Below are 27866 nucleotides of genomic sequence, written 5' to 3' on the forward strand. Positions count from 1 at the left end.
GACAAAAGGCGGAGGTGTGCCATATTATATAAGAACTGAACTGAAAATCGATGGAAACAGATGTTATGGAGCGATGAATCCAATTGTAAAATGTTTGATTCAAATCACTGTCAGTACTGGGGAGGTCGGGAGAGCAGTACAACAGTCTGCAGCTATCTGCTGGTGCAGGCTATAGTTTTAGGCTGCATTGTAACCAGTGGTGTTGGGGATCTTGTCAAAATTGATGCAATTATGAATGCAGAAAAGTACTCTCTGCTTTTGAGCCACCATGCAGTGTGGGAATATTTTGACAGAGAACAGAACAAAAAGCAAGAAGAGCTTCAAAATGTCCTTTAAGAAGCTTGGAGAACTATTCCTGAAGTCTACTAAAGAAATTACATGAATATTTGCCTAACAGAGTTCAGGCTGTAAATAAAGGTGGTCCTACCGAATTATAACTATATAACTATATAACTCTTCCATTGCCTAAAGGGCTGGATTTCCATGCGTGTTTGCACATTTCAATAAATTGTTGCACCTATTTCACATTTTCATAGAAAAACATACAAATTCAGCAGTGATTCAAGACTTTCATACAATATTACAGATATAATAATACAGCTACATTATTATATTGATCAAGTTAAAAACAAGGTTTTACGTCATTAGTGGAAAAAATATATATTTGAAATGTCAGCATGTTGAATTTCAACTACCCTAAGTAATTTTCATACCTAACCAACTACGTGTGGGACATGAGAAAAAATATAATGGCAATAAATTTAATAAATATCCATTGTCCCATTTAATTCTTTAGATATTCTCATAAATATATCAACCCTTATTGTAATATTGTATTGTAAGAATTCAAATGTTCAATTGGAGCTCATTCATTCATTCCTTTATTTCTAGCCCCTAAAGTTTATTGGAAATGTGCACATTTGTTCTTTTTTCCTGTACAAAATAATCAATGTAGGACTAAAAGAATAAACACTGCATGGTAATTTATTAAAAAATAAAGTATTCTTTCTTGTGCTTTTACTTCTTCTTCTTACAAAGGCAAGCCATGAAAGCATTAAAGACTTAGATATAAATATTGGATTAAAGACTTAGATTAAAATATGGTTATTAATGCCTCAAAAAGCAAATATGTAACAGCAATAAAATTTGTAATTACAGATCAATAAATTAATCATTAAGCTCTTTACTAAAATAAACATAAACCAAGACAAATGTATAGTTGGCAATACTGATCTGCCACAATTTCTAAAAGAGGATGAAAAAAGACAAGTGAAAGACTTGGTGTTCACATATCAAGCATAGGTTCACAAGTTTATCATTTAAGGTTAAATGTTATATTTCAAGATTGCTAATTGCACAACTGCAATGGCTGTTAATGTGAACATGACAAAGCCAAATGGTTCACTTTCTGCTTTGGTTGATGCATGTGATGGAAAGGTTTTGAAATTGAGAACTCTTTGACTTTCAATCATCTGTTTCATAAAATAATGTTAGAATAAATGTGTTTCACAATGTTCTTTAACCCTTTAAAGCCGGTCAGAGCAGGTACACTCCGTTTTGCATAACTATTTTTAAATCCAGGTAGAACAGGAACCACGTAAGCTAGTGCAATATTTTTTTTTTGCATATGAAACCAGAGGAGTTGTACTTACATCTTATGCCATCAGGTCACGGTTTCCTTCCACATATAGCTTTGCAAAAATTGCATGAAATGCGCTTGCAGGAACAAAAACATAATATTCCAGAAACCCGCTTTGCCGATCCGATCAGCTGTTCGTAACACTTCCCACATTGATTGCATGTTGTCATTGTCCATATTTTAAGGGAGTTTTCTTTATGATGGGAAATGTTTTATTCTGTTTCTTTAAGTTCTCCAAGAAGAATGATAAATGTTTTTTTTATGATAAATTTGTTAATACTTTTAGCTAATTTTTTTATCCATAAATGTAAGTTTACTAACAAAACACCATATTTCTGTCATTTTTTAAGGATGTGGAAATGTACATACAATCAATGTCAGACTCCACCAACAAAAAGGCTCTCAAAACAATATATATGTGAATTTTTGTGTGTATTCTCATAATTGTTGCTTTTTTCTTTTTACCCCTGGCTTTGTGTGTTCATGTTCTGTTTTTTGTATACTTCATCTGTTCGTATGTTGTATACTCATTGTTTGTTAAATAAAGTAAAAAATAAAAAAATAAAAAAAGGAACGATGGCATGTCCGCCATTACCTGCCCTGAACCTGACATGACGGCATTTTCGCGGAAAATGTAGTTTTTTACTTGTAGGCCTTAAAAGCCTATACTGGTGTTTTTAAAAGTCATGTTTGACTTTATGCTTTTCTGAATAGTTTCTGGGATGCTTAGAACTCAAATTGCACTGCTTTAACTTCTTTACACCAGCAGATATATAGGTTATTATGCTCTAGGTTGTAATTATAGATAATTTTACTGATCTTCCCCCTTTGAGATTAAACTGATCAAACCCCTGATGTAGCACCTTTAAAATGTACTCAGAATATGTTGGCTGTATTTTTAGAGCGAAGTAAGACGAGTGATCATTAGTTTTAAACCTCAGCGTTGAGCACACAGTCTCTGACACGTGAGACATAATTTAGCTGTATTTGCATATCTGCAGTGTAGTTCCACCTTCGACCTCTGGGGTGTGACAGCAAGTTCGTCAACACTTCCTTCACACTTTCCAATGGCAAAGAAGAAGTTTCAGATTTTTTGAGGGGGGCTAGGGGCTGGCCTTTTTTGTTCCGCTGGAGAGTCCTGCTTGAACGGTGAGCAGGAGCACAACAGAACGGCAAGAAACTACAGCGCCGCGGACCATCGGCTAAATCAGAGCACCGGGAAGGATCCCGCTGCGCCGCCGAGGAAGAGTGGTTCGAAATAGGACGGCATCGCCCTGCAGCTGCGCCGTTACTGGCTATAGGGTCAACGGGCAGACGAGCAACTGGCAGCTATCGGCGTTAGCCTTAACTCCTCTGCGGGTCTGGGGGGGTTCTGGTAGGGGCAGGGGGCGGGGGTACACCGAGAAAGGAGAAGACTGCACGCCGAGAGGAGGGGGCTGGAAGTCTGAGACGCTTCCAGCCTGAAGGGGGCCGGCGGTTTGGCCACAGCACCCCCCGGACTAGCTAGCTTGTACCCGCGCGGCTAAGTGAATGGGATGGAGCCGGGACCGTCTGGCGCTGGTAGGTTTATTTTTACTTAAGTGGTTTTAAATGCAACCAATCCGGGTCTATATTGCGGGCCAAACTGCAGCTGATAAAACTAGACACTGTAGCTTGGCCTTAGCATCGGGGGGGATGTACGAGGATGCTTGGTGTCAAGCCTCTCTGTTGCATCGAACGTTTAGAGAAGAGAGGGTGTGAGATGGAGAGGAGCTGTCTGCATGCACTGCACTCCATAGAAAGCGTTATTATTTGTCCAGATTTATAGCTGCAAATGAGCCTTTTTGGAGTCTGACAATATCCTCAGCCATGCGCGGGGGCAGGGAGGTCGTGGGAATCTTGGTGAGGAGGGACGAGGTGAAGCCCGCCTTCAAGCAGCAGCAGCAGCAGCTGGCTGCACCCGCACGCCCCACAGAACAGACCAGCCTCCCTTTCACTGACAGGTTACGTTTGCTAATATAGTTAAGGTTGTCAAGAGAGAGTTTAGCACAGTGTCCTTAAATGCACACATTAAAGACAACCTCGGGCCTACCATCTGCAGCGATAACTGAATTATTTATCTATGTGAAATAAGGAGGAAAAAAGGCTTATCTCCTCTTCCTGTTCGAGATGACATAATCTGCGTTTAGACTGAGAGAAGCATGCAGAGCATTATATTTATGTGTTGCGGTTTGATTCTGTATCTGCAGACTTATCAGTGCCAGTCAGATCAGAGATGGGCTTCATTTTGTAGTTTTCTTGTTTGATACTGAGGTGTGGAGACCTGCAATTAAAGCACTCGCTGGACTTGACTTTATGCCCAGGTCTAAAGTCTGTTTACTGTGGAACGTCTTGAGTGCCCGACATTAATAATGCAACCTTGAATGTCTTAAATTTGTTGAAGGCATGGCTTTTATAAAGACTTGTATTTTTAATTGATGCAAAATGTTTTGACATGAACTCGTTAACGATCCCTGAATCCTCTTTGGATATCTTCAGGCTTGTGTTTATGCAAAGCAGGCCTGATGGTAAAATCACGTCATCATTCCAGATCCTGAACCTTGAAATTAGTTGAATAGCCCTGTTTTAATTTCTTAGGATGGGGGGGGGGGGGGGGGGGGGGGGGGGGGGGCACTCTAGAGGCCCCTTATTTCAACATCTCCTTTTGTGTTTCAAGTGCGATGATTCAGTTTTCTATTTTGAAAGATTTGGCTCACGGTCAACAGCCAAATACTTGGAGACACACAACTGATTTGGCCAGCACAAGTGATGCCTAAATGGATCTTCCTTGTAATTTGTGTACTTGGCTTATAATTTAGCTTATAAGCCAGTATCTTGTATTTTTGGAGCCTAATTGTTCTCTAGTTTTTTAACTTTTTTTGTGTGTATTTGTATAGCATCACCAGCCACACATCTTTGCCATTACCAGCAAACTTAATGTGGAGTTGTTTAAAAAGTTCACATTGAGATCCTTTATTTGTTTTATTTGTTGTCCCGCAAAGGAAGCCAAAACGAAACACACAACAACAACAGACGTGTTATCCCAGGTATGACTTTAAAATAGTCATTCCCATGTGACTTGATGTTATTGCTTATTACGTCATTGTAAAGGATTCAAGTAGCGAGTGTCTTCATGTTGTGATGCAGCGCCAAAGCTCAGCTTTAAGTCTTACCGCCCGGGAAAGACTGCTATTGTGTTGGGATATGTGAGAGGGCTGGCTCCGCTTCTCACCATCTGCCTTCACTGGCACGAGGGCGAAGTGTGTGTCATTGTGTGTGCGTGCGCAACAATCAAAACACGGTATAGACACTCACACATTCACACGCGTACATGCTTTCTTGCACATAAAGTACGTGCGGGCACCACATGTCTGGTGTCTGTGTTTACAGTGCTTGTCAGATGTGTTTTAGGGACTTGTGATTCTACACTTTGATATTCATATGAACACACACACACACACACACGGATGGGTGACAGATTAAAGGAAAAACCTGAATACTTGACCCCCTACACTGAGGATATTGCGTGGTACAGTTGTGCTGCTGGCATGGTTTGTGAGACATTGAAAATCAATATTGATTTCTTCTAAGATATCATCTTAATCTGTTAATCACTGTCCTGACGACAGTGATCTCTTCCAGGATGACAGTACCTACCTTCTGTAGAGCACAAGGGCTCACTGGATAGTTTAGTGTAAAACTGATGTGAATCATATCCTGAGATTTTTACTTGCAGTCACCAGATCTCAACTGAACCCCAAATTGAACACCTACGTCAGACCTGTGTCTGAAGTGTTAGACATTGCTCCACCACCATCATTAAAGGGAATATATTTTGAATGAAAGACGTCTAATCCCTTCACTAATCTTGTTAAACTAATCCAGTGATGTATAAAAGTTGTTCTGATGGCCTAAGATACTCTGATTTTTCCTTTAATCTGTCATATACGCGCTAAGAAGAGAAAACAGTGTTTTATGGCCATTACTCTTCCGATTCGTTTAGCATGTTCTGAATAGTGAACATGTGATGGAGTGGCTATTTAAAGCAGAGCTTTTCCAGTTGAGGATGCCGACGCCTTGCCATGATGTGGGAACATGCTCAGTTCAGGACCACAAAGGCCAAGGTCTCTTCAGCATGACCACAGCAGCACCCTGCCTCTTCTCATCTCCTCCAACAGCCATACACACACACGGGTCCCCTGATATCCATGACAATACTGTGTTGCCTTGGTGTCTCCATGGTGAGGCTGGGAATGTACAGGGGGGCCCCCTGTGTTTGTGTGTATGAGTGTGTTCATCGTAGCAAGGGCGCTCCCTCTGTCGTACACCCGTGAATTTGTGTCTGCGAGATGGAGGCGCAGGGCAGCTGGGGTCTTTGTTTTGGTGAAGGAGGGCTGTTCTCTGGGGACCCAGAGGTTAAGGCAGTGGGCCCCTCTCAGGCAGGAGTCACAGCAAGCACCCAGTTTAGGACCCCCTCTATGTTAGACCTCCTGACTTGATGAGACTTTAACTTTGAAACTAGTATGGGCATAATGTATACTGTTAAAAAGACTGCTTCAGGCCTAGAATATACAAGCTGGAGCTAAACTTAACCAACTCGAAAGGAAACTGGACATGTGAAGTGTCTCTTGCACACAGGCAGTAGTTTTATTTTGAAAGTAAAACCCACGACCATTAAGATTCTGGGTGTATTGGTTCAAATCTTACTATAAGTGCAGTGCCCTCCTGGGTAGTGTGTAACTGATGTTAATAAATGTGATCTATGTGTGTAATAGATGTAGTGAGTGAAGAACAGACAGACATGCTTATAGAAATTTCTTTTATTCTCTTATTATAGAAGAAGAAGCAGATAAAATATGCAAATAGAAAACTGGAAGCTAAGAATACTTGACATTTTTCTTTTCCTTGCAGAATGTCTAAAATCATTGATTCTCAAAATAGCTGCTGTTTATTTCCCCCTTGCTACACTTATCATTTTAGTCACATAATTAATCTCTCCCCCCCCCCCCATTTAGTACTTTTATTAAATGATATGCATATAGCATCAAATGTATGTTCACAGTGATACTTCTGAAAAATTTAGATGAACCCAAACCCCCAAAATACAGATTTTTACAATAGAATTCAGTTAAAAATCTTAAAAATAAAGAAGCTGGATGACTCTGATCCATTTAATTGATTATCATAGTTCATAATTTGCATAGTAACCATGTGATCAGACATCGTGATTTCGTGATAACTGGTGAACAGCAAAATTAAAGTCATATTTTCTTTTACTTAAGGAAATATTTTACTAATTTATTCATGTTTTTTTTCCCTTTCTCCCTATTCCCTTTTTTCTTAAACCCCCCCCCCCACCCACCCATTCCATGTATGACCTCATGTGGCTGCTCTTACTGTTGTTAATGTTCGATCACACCTTACTGTACATACTTCCGTGTCTCTCTTTGCTGCCCCCAAATGCACAATCTGCCTTTTAATATATTCCTTGTTTATTTTTTTAAAACTATCTTCCCTCTACCGGCCTTCCTGTCCCTGCGAGTGACTCTTGTGGTGTTCTCCTTTCCCCTGCCTACGCTTCCTTCCTGGCTCATGCCCTCCTTGCCCTGTCCTCTGCTGTTCACCACTGCTTCCTTTGCCACCCCCTCACTTAACCGTTGATTCTTTGCTTTACCTTTGGTTTTTTCCTGTGTGTTGCTTCGTATTTGTGCACTTTTCCAAATTCAAACCTTTTTTGCTCTGAACCACATTTTTCCCTGTTACCTGTCTTTGTCTGTGGCTGCCTATGTTGTATTTGTCCAGTGCCCATGGGGGTCTTCCCCCCACCCCTGCAGCAGGTGTTCCATGCCCCTCGCCGGCCAGGCATGGGTACCGTGGGCAAGCCCATCAGGCTGCTGGCCAACTACTTTGAAGTGGAGATCCCAAAGATGGATGTCTATCACTATGAGGTGGACATTAAGCCTGACAAGTGCCCACGACGAGTCAACAGGTAACAGATTTCAGTCACAATATTTCTCTGCATTTTTTTTCTTTGATGTCCCACATTAATGGAAAAGATCAGCACTTGTCAGTTGTCATTTGTTATAAGCAAATAACAAAGTTACTAATTTGTAACAGTTGGGTTTGCATTGAAGAAGTCATCAAGTAGCTGAATTGCCTCCTGTGTGGTAATTGGATAATGAAAGCCCAACAGCCACCAACCAGTAATGTGTGTGTTGTCTTTGAAGAGGCAGCGATAACAGCTACTTGAAGCATGAAAAATGTATTTCTTTGCAACAGCTATCTATTTACGATGATTCATTTGGGGTTCTTGTATTAGAAAAATAATAAAGTGTTGCCAAAGCAACGCTCTTTTAATTTTAACATCACCTTATGTGAGAAAAATAAGTATGGAGTTGTGGTGCATATAAATGGATATCAAGTTAAAAAAATTGTACCTGTTTGCATGTGTCAGATATTTATATAACTGACAGCACATACATTAACAGGAGGTTGTGCTGCTATGAAAGTCATTTTAACTACAACTCTGAGGAACATGAAGGGCACAAAAAGTAATGCATCTGTGTAGAACTGAGTAAAATAGCGATCTCTGCTTTTTATACCATCCTCAGATGATGTCATCCATCTGACTTTGTGCTGGCTCTCAACAAGATGGGATTGACCTTCACTTTCCACAGTTGTCTTATATGTGGAGTCATACATCAGGGGCTGGTTTAAAGCCTCAATCAAATATATGGCTGTAAATGCCAACAATTTCTAGACTGAAAAACAAATTCACTCCATTTTTACATCAGCTTCCAAAGAGGTCACCTGTGGAGTACTAAGCTACTTGTGATCAGAAAGTAACAAACATAACATCAAACCAACTAAACAAAAGCAAAGCCCAACTGCACCGACTTGACAAAGGGAAACTTGTATGCTGACTGATTATACCAGCTTAGAGAACAGGGACGTTGGGACATTGCACGTTCCAGGTTGCACTTCCTGTATTTAGGAGTGCTGAAGTCACAGGTATGTTTGATTTAACAGCATTTACACCAGGTGCCCTTCCTACCACAACCCCAAAGGGGAAATCAATATAGCTTCAACAAAGTCTAAATAAACAGAAGTTATGCAAAATCAAAGATTGTGTCATCATTTATCTGTTTGTATTTCAATGCATATCACATGTAAAATATGTTGTCCAAGTACTGGTGCGTGAATTCATGTGGCTTCACATGCAGCCATCACACACACCCTCTATAAAAGGCTTGCTGTGTTAAACTGACAGCATTGTTGTTGTTGTTTTCAGAGGTGTGTTGAGAATGGTTGTGTGGCAGACTTCACCAAGTCATCTCTACACTAGTGCCGTTCATCTTGTCTAGGTCGTATAGTGCTTTATGATCACTGTAAGCATTTAAAATGAATGATAGAATTAGGAGAAGTTTAAGTGAAGCATTTCAGCAACATAAAGACAGGAAAAGGGAGTAAAGTTCAGAGCTAGAAGCTTCATAAAAGGACTTTCACTTTCTCCTACCAATGATGAATACATGGAGTACTAGACTTCCTGGGTCGTGCATGCAAGTCTGCATTACAGAAATGCAAGGTACAGAGAGCGTGAAAATGCCCATTTGTACATGTATCTAGCACCTTTCACAGCAACAATAAAGCTTTGTAGTAGTTTCAAGAAATCATGGGAGGACTGGCAGATAAGCAGAAGCTACAGGGATAAACCAATTGTTCCCATCTCCAATCAGATAGAGCTGTTCTTCCACTTTTTATAGTCAGATGAATCATCATTTATATGAAAACTGGCACCTCTAGCATTACCAGTCAGCAGGTATATGATGGGGGAAAATACCCTGTCCAATCCAATTTTTGGCTTCTAAGAGAATTGTGATTCTCTATAAACTCTGCAGCTGTCTTCTGCTAGGTCTTTACCTTGTTCCTCAAAGAGAGGAGATATGACCTACACAAAAAATAAATGTACATAAGAACAAATAGTTAAATATGCAGCCTTCTAGGTTGACCAAAAAAAATTAATGACCTGGATAAGGAAGAGTGGCTTGTCAGGGCGATAAACGTACACAGGTGAGCAATCAACCCAGGTGTTACCCATGAGTCTCAGCGAGCCACTGCACAGATCCCAGCAACTACAAAATAAAAGAAAATGATTTTGGTAAAGGTTTATGAGTTATTTGGTACTAACTCAGTTTATGAAGTTCACTATTTAGCGGTGACTTACTTATGTTGTCAGACTTGAAACACTCCACATGCAGGAGTCTTTCCTGGGTTGTGAAGCTAAACGCCTCTGCAGGGTAACACTGACCACTGAGTCACCATGTTTTCCTCATAATAAGCCTCAATCTATCTGACTGAGAAAAAGATATTTTTGCAACTGTCCTTTTAAGGCCTCCATCCCTTTAAGCCGCCTTTCTTTTGATTGGCAGGCCCCTTGCAGCAGGTGGGTGGGGCTTCGATCACAGCCACAGCTGTGTGCTGGACATGGCCATATTAAGATATCCCCTCTCACTGATGTCACACGGTGCCCAGACTAGAAAAAACCCCACTGAATTGAATATTTAGAGCAGCCTCAAATCTTTGCTTTTGACTCATAGGAATTACATACACCAAATGTATTATTTGAAACTTTAGCCACGATTATTATGATCAGCCACTACACTAACAATACATATGACAAAAAATAAGAAAAAGCATCATTGGTTCACCTAAGTACAGTCTCATACATATGAATTAATTTTGTATGTCTCCTAATAGGAACTTTGGTGATCTCAAACCTAAAATACATTGCTAGTTTTTACTTCTGTCTGCTAAAACATAATAGTACCCTCATAAAATGTTTGATTACACAAATTAAATTTTGTTAAAATCCTCAGCAGAGGCCGTCTGCGGAACCTGGAAAGAGAGCCCTTGAGCTTTGTTGTCCTTCATTTTAACAAGGTCATGGCCATAAACAGAAATAAATGAAGCAAATTGGTATTTTTTTTATTTGTGGTAGATCCTCATAAAATCCAAACTAAATGAGGATCCCTGAGCACTGAGTGTTCTAGTACTATCTCATCTGATATTAAGAGAGGATCTTTTAGAATCAGAAGGAAATGGAGCTCAAACACAAAGGGTCCAAGAAGGCATGCAAGGGTCAAGCCCTTTGACCTTTCCTTTTTAGAAAGACCTCCTCATCCCCCACGCTTGAGTGAAGGTCAAGGCACCATGCATTCAAAGGTAGCCCCCCCCCCCCCCCCCACCACCACCTGGACCCATGCTCTTTGTCCTTGCTTCTCCCCCTGTGACCACCAGATATTGAACTCACCAGCTGTATCCCGCCTACTCTATATCAATATCTCAATAACTGCACCTCCTCGTGACAAAAGCAGCATCCTGATGAGGGAAGAGGTTTAACTGGCAGAGGGGGATTTGCTCTGGCTTTATTGCACATTAATCTCATGTCATGTTTGCATGTGTTGCTGCTTACAGAGAGGTGGTGGAGTACATGGTGCAGCACTTCAAGCCCCAGCTCTTTGGTGACAGGAAGCCGGTGTACGATGGCAAGAAGAACATCTACACAGTGCTAGCACTTCCTATTGGGAGTGAGAAGGTAAATGTTTGGAGTGGGTTTTTGTGTTACACAGTCACTCAGTGAAGTCTCTCCTAAGCCCTGTTCAGCTGTGATATATTGAGTTTCTTAACAGGAAAGCAAATTTTTGAATGACGGTAAAAAGAAAGATATGGTGGCACGGTGGTTAGCACTGTTGCCGCACAGCAAGAAGGTCCTGAGTTCAATTCTACCATCAGGCCGGGGTCTTTCTGTGTGGAGTTTGCATGTTCTCACAGTGTTTTCGTGGGTTCTCTCCGGGTACTCCGACTTCCTCCCACCGTCCAAAGACATGCAGCTTGTGGGGATAGGTTAATTGGATAATCCAAATTGTCCAAATTAGGTGTGAATGTGCGAGTGAATGTGAGTGCGAATGGTTGTCTGTCCCTGTGTGTTAGCCCTGCGACAGACTGGCGACCTGTCCAGGGTGTACCCCGCCTCTCGCCCTATGACAGCTGGGATAGGCTCCAGCGCCCCCCGCGACCCTGAAAAGGATAAGTGGAAGCGGATGGATGGATGGATGGACGGTAAAAAGATACCGTGGTAAAGCAGGATAGGTTGTCCACTAATAGCAGGGTTAGTGGTTCGATTCCTCCTCATCTGTCCGTGGGCATGACCCTGGCTTGATTACCTGAGAGGTTAAAAGTTTCTATAAAACAGCAAAGCATTTAATATGTATGTATTTGTTGTAATTAGTCATGTTATTTTCTATACTTAAAGGATCTATTTGATTAGGAAATGTGCTTGGTTGCCTTAAGTAAATGAATTAGAAGATATCTGTTGTGTAAAGAATTTTTGCACTTACTTTTTAACACTTTAATGTGTTATTTAGAGAAATTCAGGATTTTGCACTTCTGGATACAGACAGCCCAGCTACCAAACTGCTTTGTATAGTTTTATACTTTCCATACAGGTGTGAGGAATTGTGTCTCCAGCTATTGCCCAGAAAGTAAATTCTATAAGCATTCACATGCTTATCACGACATACAGTCACACCTACAGGTATGGAGACATGCAAAAACTATGCAAAAAAATGTAAACCATACAAGCGCAGGGTTAGTGAAATGTCAGCTTCCAATAATATATTCTGCAGTACCTGAAAAGGGCTACAGTTTACTGCACAGCCTGAGGCTTTCATTTTGTTGCTACAGGTGTGTCTTTATTTCATTTGTTATTTACCTTTTGCTCTCTCTCTCTCTCAGGTAGATTTTGAGGTGACGATTCCTGGCGAGGGAAAGGATCGAATCTTCAAGGTGTCCATCCGTTGGCTGGCCAAGGTGTCATGGCGCCTGCTGCAGGAGACTCTAGTCAGTGGCCGACTGCAGGTCCCCCTTGACTCAGTTCAAGCCCTGGATGTGGCCATGCGTCACCTGGCCTCTATGAGGTCGAGTATATCAAAGTTTCTCTTATAGGTTCATAACAACACACACCAGTATTTACAGTCTGTCAAACAGTCTGTTAACACAGATAATCAGTTATTTCTAAGAGTTTTGTGCATCCTGAAAACATTTAGTAAAATTACGGGGTTTTTTCACATTATTATTTTGTGATATTGTAACTTTACAGCTTAGCGGTGCTTACTGAGTCCTTCCCTCCACAAGCATCAGATCATCATCGCTCCAGGCATCAGAATTACTGAATAAAAGACACGTGTTAGTTGACACCTGTGTGAAAGTGTCCGCTGAACAATGCTAAGCAAAGTAATAGTGATAACTGGCTTGAAGACTTAACCTGAAAGTGCTCAAAAGGAAGTCATGAAGATATTAGATCAGTGATATAGTATCCAAAGAAAAATAGTCTTTTTCCTTAAACCTCTTGTTTGGGTGTTGCAAGTTTTCTGCTTTTCTTGAGGTGACCTAATCTGAAACATCCACATCACTAGGCATGAACTCATGCTGCGGTCATGCCCTGAATCAGAACATTGATTTCCACCTCTTCACCCCTTCTGATTAGGTACACACCAGTGGGCCGATCATTTTTCTCCCCACCTGAAGGATACTACCACCCACTTGGTGGGGGAAGGGAAGTTTGGTTTGGCTTCCACCAATCAGTGCGTCCCGCCATGTGGAAGATGATGCTTAACATTGATGGTGAGTCACTGAACACAGGCTCACCAGAGTGTGTGTAGTCAGCCAGTGATCTCAGTGGGTTTTACCGACATTGTGTGACTAGGCAGAAAAGAAAAACTTGTTCTGTGAGAAAAGCTGAGCCATGAGTATCTTGCAAAAGTTAAGTTATAAATTTACACCGCTGCTTTTGTTTCTATGGGCTGTTTGTAACACTCATTTAGCTGTGAAGAAAAAGTGGCAAAGTCTTCTGAAAGTTACAGATTTTAATAAGAACCTTTGTTTTTTGGTACTTTCTTCTGACTTATTTCTGCTCTCTGTCTCCCTCTAGTGTCTGCCACGGCTTTCTACAAAGCCCAGCCTGTAATTGAGTTCATGTGTGAGGTTTTGGACATTCGCAACATTGATGAGCAACCCAAAACCCTCACTGACTCACAAAGGGTCCGCTTCACCAAGGAAATTAAAGGTGGGCTACTGAAAAGTGTGGAAGTACCTTCCGAAGAAATAATGAAAGTAAATGGTAAATGGCTTGTATTTGAATAGCGCTTTACTCGTCCCTAAGGACCCCAAAGCGCTTTACACATCCAGTCACCCACCCACCCATTCACACACACAATCACACACTAGAAAGTATTTTGATACTTCTATGCATTTGAAGTATAGACTTGTTGAATACACACAAGATGATGGGTACACTGTGGTCATACAGAGATGGACATGGTCAGTAAAATGTTCAAGGAGACTAAATTTAGTACAATTTAGTACTAAAGGACCAAATTGTGCTAAAACATTCCCCACACCATTACACCAGCCTGAATCGTTGATAAAGGCAGGATAGATCCATGTTTACATGTTGTTTCTGTCAAATCAGAATGTGACATCTATCTAAATGTTGCTGACAATGTTGTTGAGGCTCATTAGATGAGGCAATGTTTTTGCAGTCTTCTATTGTCTGTCCAATGTTGGTGACCCTGTATGAACTGTCGCCTCGTTTTCCTGTTCTTAACTGACAGGAGTAGCTAAGAACAGGAAACCAGGCCCATCTACTATATCAGCCCATTACAGACCATCTGCTTCATGGTTTGACATTCAAAGATGCTCTTTTGCGTATCTTGGTTGTCTTCCTCTTCTTCTTCCAACCTCCATCTCACCAACCCTCTGAATGTCCTCCCCTGCAGCTCCGTCTTCAACACTCTTGTCTGAGTAAATCCATCCCTCCTCTGCACATGTCCAAGCAATCTTAGTCTTTCCTCTCAGCCTTTTTTCATCAAACTGCTTAACATGAGCTGTCCTTCTGATGTACTCATTTGTAATTCCATCATTCCTGGTCACTCCCAGCTAAAATCTTAACATCTTTAGCTATGCCACCTTCGGCTCGGCCTCCTATCTTTGTTGGCAGTGCCACCATCTCCAAGCAATTCATCACAGCAGGTCACACGTTAAGCTCTTCCTTTCCGACACTTTTACTTAATATTTGTGTTGCCCCGCTTACTGTCGGCAGGCCTGAAGGTGGAGGTGACCCATTGTGGCCAAATGAAAAGAAAGTATCGTGTATGCAATGTTACCAGACGTCCTGCCAGCCACCAAACGTAAGACTTTGCTTTTTGTTGTTGGCATAGAAAATACACAAATTTATTTCCTAACTTGACACCGTCTTGCTATTTTATTTTATCCTATTAAAGTAATACATTAGAATATATTAGATATTCATCCTTATATTGATGTCACTGGAAGAAAGTACTTTTGTTTAATTTCACTGAAGTTGTACAAATGCAGCAATCACATGTTGGACCAATCACCAAAATTTGTCCTTGCTTGTTTGGAAAGCAATTAAAACGGTTTTAGAGGAGCTAAATTAATCTTAGTTCTTTAGCTTAAATGTAGGTAAATGTTCCTTCCAGGTTTACAGAAGGTTCTTGTTCATCTGTAAAGTTCCTATTGTAGAAATGCTCTATGATAATGGTAAAAAAGTCCTTCCTTATGCATAATAATAATGTATTTCTAGTATTTCGTTGAAACATTTTTTAATGCTGAAATAATGATTTTTCTTTCATGTTACAAAGAAGAGTGTTTTTCTTTAGAATAAGAAAAACCTGCTATTCTTTCCTCTGTTTATTGTGAACCTAACCAAGGAAGTAGCTTAAATGGGAAATCTCTCATTGTTTTTGACAGTGAGTGCACGTTTTTAGGTTTGGTCAGAAATAACAGACAGAAACAGACAAAACCTGCAAATGAAGAGCGATCGGGTGATTTATACTGACATGTTGCTCATGTTCTCATTTTTTTCTGTACCAGGTTTCCCCTTCAGCTTGAAAGCGGGCAGACAGTAGAATGTACAGTGGCTCAGTACTTCAAGCAGAAGTACAACTTGCAGCTCAAATACCCCCACCTACCCTGTCTACAGGTGGGGCAGGAGCAGAAACACACCTACCTGCCTCTGGAGGTGAGAAAGTGTTCAGTGATGTTTCAACTATGATGCCAAAAGTTTACCATTTAAAGTAGAGGAGGACCAGTATATCGGTTGATCAACACTAGCTCATCATGACTCTGTCTGTATTTGTGTGTATTAATGACTGTAATTCCTCCAAAACTTTTTTTATTGGGGTTTTTAATAGAATCCCAACAAACTGCCCATGTGTACATATGTAAAGAATATTGGCAAATACATCAATATCATGGTGGCTGGCACGGTGGTTAGCACGGTTGCCGCACAGCAAGAAGGTCCCGAGTTCAATTCCAACATCAGGCCGGGGTCTTTCTGTGTGGAGTTTGCATGTTCTCCCCGTGTTTGCGTGGGTTCCCTCCGGGTACTCCGGCTTCCTCCCACCATCCAAAAACATGCAGCTTGTGGGGATAGGTTAATTGGATAATCCAAATTGCCACTAGGTGTGAATGTGCGAGTGTATGTAAGTGCAAATTGTCTGTCCCTGTGTGTTGGCCCTGCGACAGACTGGCGACCTGTCCAGGGTGTACCCCGCCTCTCGCCCTATGACAGCTGGGATAGGCTCCAGCGCCCCCCGCGACCCTGAAAAGGATAAGCGGAAGCGAATGGATGGACATCAATATCAGAATACATGTTATGTTTATGTACTCAAAAATCTGCCGACATACCTTCATTTAACTTTCAGGTGACCGAGTGGGATCATCTTTGACTCTTGAAATAGATGTGTGTTTTTTACTATTAATGTGGGCTTGATTTTATTGTAATTTTGCACTTCTAATCAATAAAATGTCACATTTGGCAATAGACCATGGCTAGTTCTGCTGAAGTAGTAAGATTTACTGCTGCAGAGGCCTTGAGGCATTTACTTAATGCCCAGAGTAGCAAGGCAAACAGGTCATGGGTCATGGACATGAGCTCCTTTTTGTATAACAATGGTATCTGTCTTCAATAAAGAAAACAGTAGAGGGATCATAAACGCAACTGGAGACATAAAAAAGTATTACTGCATAAAATGTAAAGCTTTCACATTACGTTAAATGGCCTATCATTTTAGGCCCTTAAATAGCTTGGCCGTCTGAGGTGTATCGATATATATTGACATAGAGGGTATTAAAAGATAACACAACCATGCACACAGACTAAAAACTTTCTTTCATTTGGACAGCCAATGTTTACGCCGTAATGACTGAATGTATTCATTCCAGGTGTGTAATATTGTAGCCGGTCAACGATGCATCAAGAAACTGACAGATAATCAGACCTCAACTATGATTAAAGCCACAGCTCGCTCCGCACCGGACAGGCAAGAGGAGATCAGCAGACTGGTGAGTTGCAGAGGGAAGCGTTTGATGGAGGCCGTGCATCATTTTGAAATGAGTGATTTATAGTACAAGGTGGAGACGGTGAGATATAATACAAGTCCTTTGCTCTCTACAGATGAAGAATGCCAACTTCAACCTGGACCCGTACATTCAGGAGTTTGGGATCAAGGTGAAGGATGACATGGCCGAGGTGATGGGCAGAGTATTGCCAGCCCCTATTCTGCAGTACGGAGGACGGGTAAGGCACGGTTCATTCGTCAACCTGAACATATCGACTTTTATGTTGTCAAGAATGCAGCCATTTAGTTGTGTGTGTTTCACACAGAGCAGAGTGTTGACAAATTAAAAGACAAGTTTGAAAGCTTGACTCCTTTGGTGAGGGCATGTCGTGGCTCTTTTGTGATCTCTGTGTGATTTGCTTATATGGTTTGGATGAAGGGTTTACTGCAAATCAATACAAAGAGAGATCGCTTTTATCCTATAAAGAGGCGCAGATTAGAGTGATCTCTTTGATGATTATAGGGTAGATGGGTAGAGCACAAGGAGTGATTGAATTATTTGATGTTTATTAGTCTATGTGGATCATATCCCATTTTCCAACTGAATACCGATGCAGGATTTTGAGAATTTCTGAGACAGGGCTTTCCCCTTTTGGAAGAATAGTATCCTTTATCTCCAGTCATGCTTCAAGTGGCGCTCACACAGGAAGAGACTCGTTTTGACATGTTGATCACAGACTGAGGAAAATGAGTGAATTTCTGTAACTGACTGTTAGTTTGTTAGTAGACACACTAAGCTCTTGACCTTGGAAACTCTGTTTTTGCTTTAATTTGTCGTCTCTCTGTACTTTTGCTATAAATGTGATCTGATTTGGCTTAAACTTTTTTTCTTTTTTACAGAACCGTGCCATAGCTACACCCAACCAGGGAGTGTGGGACATGAGAGGGAAGCAGTTTTATAATGGCATTGAGATCAAAGTGTGGGCTATTGCCTGCTTTGCCCCCCAGAAACAGTGCAGAGAAGAGGTGCTCAAGTAAGTACTAATGAGCACAAGCAGATGATTTTGTCGAAGGGGAGGGGGATTAAATAATTTCTGCTCATGGCTGTTTCTTTCATAAGGTTAGTTATTTTTAAATGAGCTTTTGCACAGAAGAAAAACAATCCTTCTCTTATGTTGTTTATTTCCTCCTATATGTAATATCCCAAAGACATAAAATAATAAGTTAAAAACGTTATCTCGGAGATGCTTTATACACTCATGTGCTTGTTCATCTCAGGAACTTCACAGACCAGCTTCGTAAAATCTCAAAGGATGCTGGGATGCCAATTCAGGGCCAGCCATGCTTCTGTAAATATGCCCAGGGAGCGGACAGCGTGGAGCCCATGTTCAGACACCTGAAAAACACATACTCTGGACTTCAGCTCATCATCGTCATCCTGCCAGGAAAAACTCCTGTCTATGGTAACTTGTATTTGTTGCATGTGGTTTGCCGTATTTTTCTCAAAACAAATGAAATACTGTTGCTCAAAGTAGTCAAAAAACTCCTGAAGCATTTGGTCAAATGGGAGTATTAAAAAGCTCCCAATAAACTAGAATCATGTTTTGTTTTTGTTTTGTCATGTGAGTAATTTCCAAACTTTTTCCTTTAGCGGAGGTAAAGCGTGTGGGTGACACCCTCCTCGGCATGGCCACGCAATGTGTCCAGGTTAAGAATGTGGTGAAGACGTCGCCGCAGACTCTGTCCAACCTCTGCCTCAAAATCAATGTGAAGCTGGGAGGGATCAACAACATCCTGGTGCCTCACCAACGGTGAGCTTCTGTTTGACCCGTTTTTAATTAGTTGCACATATTTATGGTATCTTGAGTTAGGTGATGGGTGATGCTGACACATAGGTGTAAAGCGCTGACAGTGGTAGTAGACTTGAGTTTTCTATCAAAATCCTGCTGGATGACATGGTGATCGTTTGAATACGTTTCGGTAATATGACTCACCAACAGCAGCCCTTCACTGCCTTTATGAGCGTGTGTAATTTGCATCACCTCCTCCCTTTGCTGTCTCAGGTCAGCAGTGTTTCAGCAGCCGGTTATCTTCCTGGGAGCAGATGTCACACACCCCCCGGCTGGAGATGGCAAGAAGCCCTCCATTACTGCTGTAAGTCTCGGAGATTACGCCTTCATTAAACAACACTAGATGATTTTAAATACAATCTCAGGAAAAGGAAGGGAATGTGCAACCACGGTGTGTCACAAAGCCTGGCCACTTTTCAAATCTAGGCGTGCAGGTTAAACCCATGGGTGGGCAATACTGGTGTGCTTTTGGCTCTGGTAACTTGTGAACAGCCTTTTTCATTGTTACTGGCTAAAGTTGCTTACTTGATGAAAAGACATTTGAGTTATTTAAAAATGTGAATAAGTATAATGAAGCACTAGTGTTTGTTTGGGGAAAAAATAGACTTTCTACTTAAGCAGATAAGAAATGTTCTAGGTTTAAACTATAGCATTGGTTGTCATTTGGTGTAGATGTAGCAACAAGTCAAAGTCATACACAAAATTAATTGGCATTAATTAACACTATATACCTGCATTTAAGGACAAAAACCTTTAGATAACAAATGGATTTATACTTGGTCTTTATTATTCTTAAAGCCACTGGTTACCTTGTACCATATATATTGACTGTACAGTAGTTGTTAAGTACTCTAGTAGCTAAAAGCTAAAATGTAAAAATGTTTCTCTGGGATGTGATGGCAATCCAGCTGCTTTGTTGGCCTCGACACTCCTTTTTTAGGCAAATCAAAAACAGCAAGGGCGTGTAAATAATGCAAATGACCCCGAGATGCCACAGGGAAAAAAAACGCACGTTTGTGGTTGCTTGGTGACAGTGGGACTCGATGGCCACTGTGCTCGTTAATGCTGGTAAGAGAAGAATACCTCAACATTAGGTAGTAGGTTCGGAATAGAAGAGCTTAAAGCTAACTAGTTTTTACATCATTGGACAAAAGAAAATCTGTAATAACCTTTCACTATATTGTAATTTAATTTGAGGAGGAACTAGCGCCCTTCTGAGATTTGTTTTGTGGCTTTGGTAAAGTCAAGTCTTTTCAGGCACATTTTCTCACGGTTTGCGGGTTGAAAAAAAGTTTTTATTGAAACAATGTGCAACAGTGAGCAGCGGGCTTCGAGGTACTTTTTCTCATGTTTGGTCGATGTGTCAGAAGTGTAACTCGGTCAGCGGGGATTTGCAATGTTAAAAAAGGCAGTCCAGATGGTGCATCAGCTGCCATAGGTGCAATGCTTAGGTAACAAAACTAGGTGTTTAAAGTAATCCTATTTTTCTATAATGAGCGATGTGAGTGCTATAAAGTGGTGTAATGAAATAAGCGTGCACATGCTCTGTTCTCAAATTTCATTTTTTATTTTCTGGATTTCAGCCTACTGCTGTTTTTGATCTGATGAAGGCTGTGACACAAACAGGCTTATTCTGTTATGTTTTGGCTATTTGATAGGGCTATGGTGATTCAGGGTTTCATTCAATGGTTCTCTCATAGTACCGTTTGCTTCAAACTCCACCTGCATGTACAGCCCATTTCATGAAAAGCACATAGCGCCGATATGACGCTTTGTTTGGACTTTGACGCACAGCACACGAGGCCGAGCGAAGAGAAAAAAGGAGGAGTACGAGAGGAATTAGAGAGGTATAAAGGGAAACAAATGGCTCATCACTGACTCACATTCAAAAGGAAATGACGTCAGCTCTCGTCCGCCCTTGACCTCAGCTCGACTATGGTTGGCTGTGTTGTTGCCTAGCAATTATGACGAATAATTGAGTCACGAGGGCAGGAGAGGAAAGCAGGTCTGCGTTAACAGTACGAGCTGAGAAGAAAACTGGTGAGAAATGGTCACTGTGGTATCGTGTAAGGATTTGAGGGAAGGAAAATAAAAGGTTGACGTTGAGCCTCGCACACTTCACAGCTGCAGCCTTTAGGGGATGCTAATGCTCAAATATGCACACGACGAAAAATGACTCATGTCTGTGAATCAATACTACAACTACAACTACTGCACAGATTTTCATAAAGTAAAAAGTCATGAAGAATGTTCAGTGACAAAAGGTGTATTTATTTGAGAGATGACTTTAGTCAAGGGGCTCAATAACCTAATGCTCGTTTATTGCAAGTCATATTAAGAGTGAAATCAGTGATCACACAGTATCGTGTTAAATTCCTTTTTCAATGTTTCCTGCTCCCTCCAATAGGTGGTAGGCAGTATGGATGCCCATCCCAGCAGATACTGTGCCACAGTGCGCGTCCAGAGACCCAGGCAGGAAATCATCGAAGATTTATCTTACATGGTGCGCGAACTGCTGATTCAGTTCTACAAGTCGACCCGCTTCAAGCCCACCAGGATCATTTTCTACAGAGACGGTGTTCCTGAGGGACAGTTGCCTCAGGTAGGTGGGACGTTGCGATCTTAATGACACAATGCCACCAAAATCCATTTTAACATGTTTTCATCTAACTGTTACACGCAGATTCTCCACTACGAGCTGTTGGCCATCAGAGATGCGTGCATAAAGTTGGAAAAGGACTATCAGCCTGGTATCACCTACATCGTGGTGCAGAAACGTCACCACACACGCCTCTTCTGTGCTGATAAGTCTGAAAGGGTACACTTTCTTTGTTTCCCCTTCAGTTTTTCTGTTTCCTACTAAGTTTTCATACTTGCTTACCTGTTTTTTTTTCCTTGTGTTATCTTTGGACAGATTGGGAAGAGTGGGAACATTCCTGCAGGGACTACAGTGGACACCAGCATCACTCATCCCTTCGAGTTTGACTTCTACCTGTGTAGTCATGCAGGAATACAGGTATTTATAATAGATATTTTATTGTTCCATAGAAATCTCTATTATAATATAATAAGAACAAATCTCTTTGACTTCTTTTAACCTTGCAGTTATTTTACACAAAAAGATTTATTGTTATTTTAATTGCCCTTTTCTCCTCTGTCCTCAGGGTACCAGCCGGCCGTCTCATTATTACGTCTTATGGGACGACAATCGCTTCACAGCTGATGAGTTGCAGATTCTAACCTACCAGTTGTGCCACACTTACGTGCGCTGTACCCGCTCAGTCTCCATCCCTGCCCCAGCCTACTATGCTCGTCTCGTGGCCTTCCGTGCCCGCTACCATCTGGTGGACAAAGAACATGACAGGTCAGTGTGGCTACGAAAGATAGACTACGCATGTCTTCATTCTTGGTTGGTTGATGTTTGTTGGGGGGAAGGGGTTGGTAAGCTTGCTCCCTGTGTGGCCTCAATAAGCACTTTCTTGACTTTCACAGTTGGTAGTTTCAGGTCAAACTGAAGTTAATTTTGTAAATTATGGCCATTCTTAGAGGCAGAATTAAGGATTATCCAGGGTGTGTGCATTGGCTAATGATTTGTCAATCACAAGTCATTCACAGTCAAGTCCATCCCTCCCTAGTCATGCTCAGTTTCAAAACACCAAGATAACAGGACTTCGCTAACCAGCGGATGACATCACAGTTTTTACATACATCTTTTATACTGTCTACAGTTTGTCACTGACAACTCCTATGACCAGCAGCAAGTGGGGCTGTTGGTCTGCTGCCAATTTTATTCTTATCAAGACATGAAATGTGTAACTCATCTTTGCTCGCTCTCTCATCACCCTCTCGTCTCTCTGCAGTGGAGAGGGCAGCCATGTGTCCGGTCAGAGTAACGGTCGGGATCCCCAGGCGTTGGCTAAGGCTGTTCAGATTCATCACGACACTCTGAGGACCATGTACTTCGCCTGAGCGTCACCAACCATCGCCGCCATCGTTCCCTCCCACCTCATTTCTACCTGAGTGGGCAAACGGCCCACCGGCACCACCTCATCCCCATCCCTTACTCCCTACAATTGCCCACTACACATACTTCACAGCAATCAGTCACTCAAATCCAAGAAACACAAATCCCCTCTCCTGTAAAACACAGGTAGACTCTGCAGCCTCATGCACTCAAAAGGTTATGAATATTACTGTTATTTTTACTTTACCGGGACTATTGATCTTTTTACGTTGAATTTTGAAATCATGGGTATTATGTAATTGTATTGTATGCTACCTTCACACTCCTATGTATGTAAGTATGCAATACGGATGGGAGAAAAATAGAAAACTAGGCGATAAAAAGGAGAAAAAAAAAATCCTAAAAACTTTTTTAACTGCCACCACGATGCTGCCTCTACCCATCCAAATGCCGGATGCCAGTATTGCAAGCCCCTTGTTAGAGGGGATCCTCATTAGAGGTGGTACTGGGCACGCACACTTACATGTATCATTTTAATGTTATCATGAACTACATTCATGTTTTTTAATGTTTTTGAAAACTGTTTTTTTTAAACAGCCTTGAGGAGTCCGGGGTATGGTACATTAGCACTTAGTGTTAGCATGTAGGTGCCACCAGTCCTGCACATAAAGAGTTTGTTAGTACATGCGAGGCTAGCCCTCTGGTCTTTATATTATAGCAGACAAAGAAAGAGCAGGTGTAGCATATTGTAGATCCAGGACAGGAGTCCTGCCACACACTCTGTCCTGGTTGGCCAGTCCCTTAGAGATTTCGCCTTTAGAGGCAAGTTTAGCGTAACAGTAGAGGGACCATTTGCATAGTGTGTATCTAATATACTTGCACCCCATGCACCTAAACCAGCATTGTCAACCAGCCAAAAGTGATGCCACCCTATGGAAAGGGGGCACTCAAACAGGAAGATAATCTTTTATTTCTCTATACATCGCTCTTTTAGAATTTACGAGGCACTTTTTAAACTTTACTTTTATTTTATGGTGAAACTAGCCGTTGGCGAGACTTTACACTCTACATTTGAACGTTTCACACCCACACTTGCGTAGCTTTCAGAACAAAGGCAATAGGCAAGGTCAACACTATTCTGTAGATTTAAAAGCAGGCAAATATAGTCTATGATCACTTAAGTGCTGCAAAGCTGAAGTCGCCTTCAGCAACTGACCTTGCTCCGATCCGTCTGCACATTCCAATGTGTATCAGTGGAAATGGCGCCAAGCGGCGCGCTCCACGCATCCACCTGTGCTTTTCTTTGCCTAACTGTACCAACCTATCCTGCGCCTGTCCCGCTTTTACACAGAGCTCTTCCCCTCTGCAGGCATTTACAACAGAAGCACACACATGCCTGCGCTCTCAGTCTCCTTCTCAGCATGCAGAGACATAGCTGATCAAATGCACTTGTTCCCCCCATTCCCACGTGAAGCCAAACTCATCAACCTTTCCGCCATCATCTTTTATCCTTGCCGTCTGTTCTCACTCGTCGCATAACTGACCTGCAGCATCCCCTGCCCCAATCCCCTATGTTGTGTTAGCCAATCCCTATTGGTGCTCTGTGTGCGTGGGCGGCACAGATAGGGGATTGCTACATTTGACAGGGTGGGCCTCTATTACGACTATTTAACATGCCCTGCCTTTACATCTAGTCACTTTCTGGATTTATGGAAGAAAAATGCATGTAATTATTTTTTATGACTGGATATTCTGAGCCACCTTACTTTGGTTTTCTTAGGTAGGAGCCTCGCGCTCACCACTGCCTGTCAGTCGTTTTGCCTCGATTGTGTAATGGTTATAAAGACTGCTTTTTTCCTTTGTCATTATTATTATGAATATTGTGACTAGTGTCAGAGTGTATCCTCAAGAGGGCACTGTGGAGACGGTCCCAAAATTCCACCTCAGTTGCCCTTTAAGCGCCTCAAATCTTGTCTGATGGTCAGACCCCCTTTTGAGTCGAAAGGGATCAAAAGATAAGAGATCAGATGAGTTTGATTTTTAAATCATGTTTATGAACTTGCATAATCAAAATGCCTTTGTACACCGTTTTACTGATCCTTCATTGTGTCCACGGTGATTTGTATATATGAATATATAATATTAACCTGTTATGTATTTTGGCCCAGCAGTTGAGGGGCTTTTCACAGTCGGGGCCAGTCTTCTACCCCTCATTCTGCGTTTAAAGAAAGAAAGAAAGAAAGAAAGACAGGAAAAATATCAACCTGGGGGCATTTCCCCAACACCACTGAAACCAGATGCAGTTCTTCACTCACTGAAGCCACAAAGCACCTTGCAAAGGGGGGAGACGAAATGGCAGTCACCCTGGAAATGTATCATGTGGACACGGGAGAGTCCGTTCCCCCTCCACGCAGCCTCACGGTCTGACTAAGCAATATTGAAGCCACTGATCAAGAACAGTCCTTGTCATAGCACTTCCCAATAGATTTGAATGAAAGGACGTGGAAGCATATTATTTTGGCTCTGTATGTGATAGTATGGGAACTCTGTTGGGGAGGGTTATTTTTTAAAGAAAATAAAATTGTTTTTTATTACTCTTGTTGCGTTTTTTGTTTGATTTTACTGTGCGTTTAATACAGCTTTGTCTGAAAAGTAAGCAATGGGATTTATCAAGGCTTACTCTCATAACACCCTGAAATCCACCTTAACTAATAATTCTTAGATATTAATGCATGGGTGGATGAAGAAAAAATGCACCTCCTAAGTCTCAAACTGTAATTCATTCAAAAGGTGGGATTACCTTTGGGTGAGGGCGGAGCTGGCGGTCTGACGTCTGGTGACACGGGCCCACCTCTTCCTGTCGGTGTCAGAAAGGCAACTTCACCATATTTAGCTGGCTTGCCGAAGCCTTGCAGAGTTGATCTGTCAACCAGACTGGAGATCGTGACACTTATCGGCGCATACATCGCGCTGTTGACAGCTTTACTTTTGGCAGCTGAACGCATACTACGGAGGACGACGTCGTGGGTGTACGGCCCTCGGGAGAAGGGCCCGTATCAGCAGCTGTTTTTAACGCAGGAAAAGTAGCCGTCGTCTGACAGAATTCCAACTCTCCGACAGCCTAGCTAGTCAGCTAGCTAATTAGGGTTGCTTTCCCGACGTTAGCTTTGCTGTAGATACGAATTTATGACGTCTCTTTTAATGATCAGGTATCGGTAGGGATTCATTTGGACTCCGTGACCCCGCTGTGATGATATCCTGACAGCTCCTCAAACCACTGTCCCCCCCCCCCCCACTCGAGCCTGGCTAGTGAGTTAACTTGGCTAACTAGCAGGTTTTCACTGCCACAGCGCCGCGTTGAGCAGCCAGCAGCTTTCGCCGTGGCAGTGAAATCCGATTGGATACGTTGACCGAGTGCAAACGGCGGTTTGTGGAGACTCCGAAGACCCTCGGCCGGCCAAGTGACCGTGCCGGAGGCCCCCCCTCCTCCTCCTTTGACAGGACACAGAGAGACCAGGACCCTCGGCCACTCAGCGCTGCAGAGGCGGTGCACAGCCGAAGGAGACACCGGATTGAACGGAGGAAGAGTCCCAAACGTTTGACAACTGTGATCCGGGAAGTGAACCGGGCATTGACCTCATGAATGGAAATCGGAACTACAGGTAATTTATTCAGTCCTTACTGATTCGTTTGGTGCTTCACGGTAGTCGTAGGAGTCGCGTTTCCTGAGAAACGTAATATTATTAGCTAGCGTCGGTGAAATGAAACATCGGGATGTGGGGCTTTCTTCAACCGAAGGCGTTTAACCGTAACCAGGGAGTTTTTTCTTTTTGTCCGCCCTGCAGTTAATTTGCCTAAACATGCGTCACAGTTGAAATGGTTTCATTGAAAATCGCCAGTCATACCAGGCTGCATTCACAGGTTAAATACTGACCTGTCCATAACACATTTCTGCCGGCTGATGAGGAGAGATCTCAGCGCAAACTCATCAGTCAGATGTGGGGACAGCTGCTGAAGATGAGTCTCTGCATTATAGAAGACTTCAAACCCAGTGTGGCTTGTGGCAGAGGGTGAACTCTCGCCTGGCCTTCCAACCCCCCCGTCTTGGTCAACAACTGACCCCAAACTGACCTCGGTATATTTTATACTTCCTGCATCTACGATCTAAGATGTGCTTTGTCATGCCCCAGATTTGTGTATACTAAAACATTTTTAACCTTTCCTAATGAGGGAGTTGCCAAACTTCAGTTATGGCTGTTGAGCCAGAGAAAATTGTTTTAAATTGGCCTTAAAGACTAGTTATAACACATTTTTATCTGTGACCTTATGTAACATTGCACACTTTTGAATGTCACCGGAGATGCATGCTGTCACCTGGCTGCATCCAGGCTCTTTCTCTTGGTCTTAGTGGCAGTTAAACTGTCTGAACCACCTGGCCTTTGTCTCATCTGTAACGGAAGCTTTCCACTTATGTGACCATAAACTGAATGCTAGGTACTCTTGATCAGCCACTGACACATGATACAGCAGTTGGTTCACTGCCCACCTCCTCCTCCTCTTCAGAGGAGATCCCTCTCTGCTGCCTAATGTCTCATTATCATCTCAGCTCCTCTCAGGTGGGACACTTCCCAGCATTGCTAGTAGAAGGGACCACAAGGTGTTTTCCCAGTAACAGAGCACCTACAGTAGAGTAAAACATGTATGCACAGTGTGCCCTTTGAACTAGAATAAACTTTGCGTGTTCTCACAGGCCAAATGACTAGCTTGTTATCTCCCAGTTAAACAGGATGTTTAATCTGCCTCCTCCCCAAAAGAAGAAAAGTTAGCCGATTTGCAATTTCATGCAGAGCATACTGCTAGCCTGCCTTACATTAAGTGCATTAAAGAGCGTGCTTCATGCTTTCACTTTGGAAGGCATTAATGCAGTAATACAAACAAATAAACAGAGGTAGTTTTAATGTGCAGGTTTGAGG

The 27866-nt window shown here is 42.1% G+C and overlaps 2 protein-coding genes and 1 long non-coding RNA gene across 5 annotated transcripts in view; 2 read left to right on the forward strand and 1 right to left on the reverse strand.

Annotated features, from left to right (window-relative positions):
- Positions 1 to 2694: 2694 nt before the first annotated feature.
- On the forward strand, positions 2695 to 25487 carry ago1 (argonaute RISC component 1). Of its 2 annotated transcripts, XM_085176631.1 has the most exons (19): positions 2695 to 3199; positions 7460 to 7646; positions 11132 to 11252; positions 12452 to 12633; positions 13203 to 13339; positions 13647 to 13781; positions 14817 to 14904; positions 15611 to 15758; positions 16964 to 17083; positions 17196 to 17318; positions 17980 to 18113; positions 18358 to 18542; positions 18731 to 18890; positions 19143 to 19233; positions 21337 to 21531; positions 21613 to 21747; positions 21844 to 21945; positions 22094 to 22293; positions 22790 to 25487. In XM_085176631.1, the coding sequence occupies exons 1-19, from the start codon at positions 3175 to 3177 to the stop codon at positions 22896 to 22898; spliced, it is 2577 nt and encodes an 858-aa protein (XP_085032757.1). In that variant the 5' UTR covers positions 2695 to 3174; the 3' UTR covers positions 22899 to 25487. The 2 variants fall into 2 exon arrangements, with proteins under 2 accessions (XP_085032757.1, XP_085032758.1); XM_085176632.1 differs by lacking the exon at positions 2695 to 3199 and having other exon boundaries at positions 7546 to 7646; positions 8269 to 11252.
- Positions 19518 to 25809, reverse strand: LOC146508653 (uncharacterized). Its single transcript, XR_014876732.1, has 3 exons — positions 25694 to 25809; positions 22193 to 22270; positions 19518 to 21921 (listed from the first exon to the last, which is right to left on the reverse strand). It is a non-coding gene; the product is annotated as an uncharacterized LOC146508653 (long non-coding RNA).
- The window catches only part of ago3a (argonaute RISC catalytic component 3a), a 36265-nt gene continuing 34172 nt past the window's right edge, over positions 25774 to 27866 (forward strand). For both annotated transcript variants that reach the window (XM_085176629.1, XM_085176630.1), the window contains exon 1: positions 25774 to 26555. In XM_085176629.1, the coding sequence (XP_085032755.1) occupies positions 26537 to 26555 (19 nt within the window). In that variant the 5' untranslated portion in view covers positions 25774 to 26536. The remainder of the gene's footprint in view (positions 26556 to 27866) is intronic.

The sequence above is a fragment of the Neolamprologus multifasciatus genome, chromosome 11 (assembly GCF_963576455.1).
Source record: "Neolamprologus multifasciatus chromosome 11, fNeoMul1.2, whole genome shotgun sequence".
Classification (NCBI taxonomy): domain Eukaryota; kingdom Metazoa; phylum Chordata; class Actinopteri; order Cichliformes; family Cichlidae; genus Neolamprologus; species Neolamprologus multifasciatus.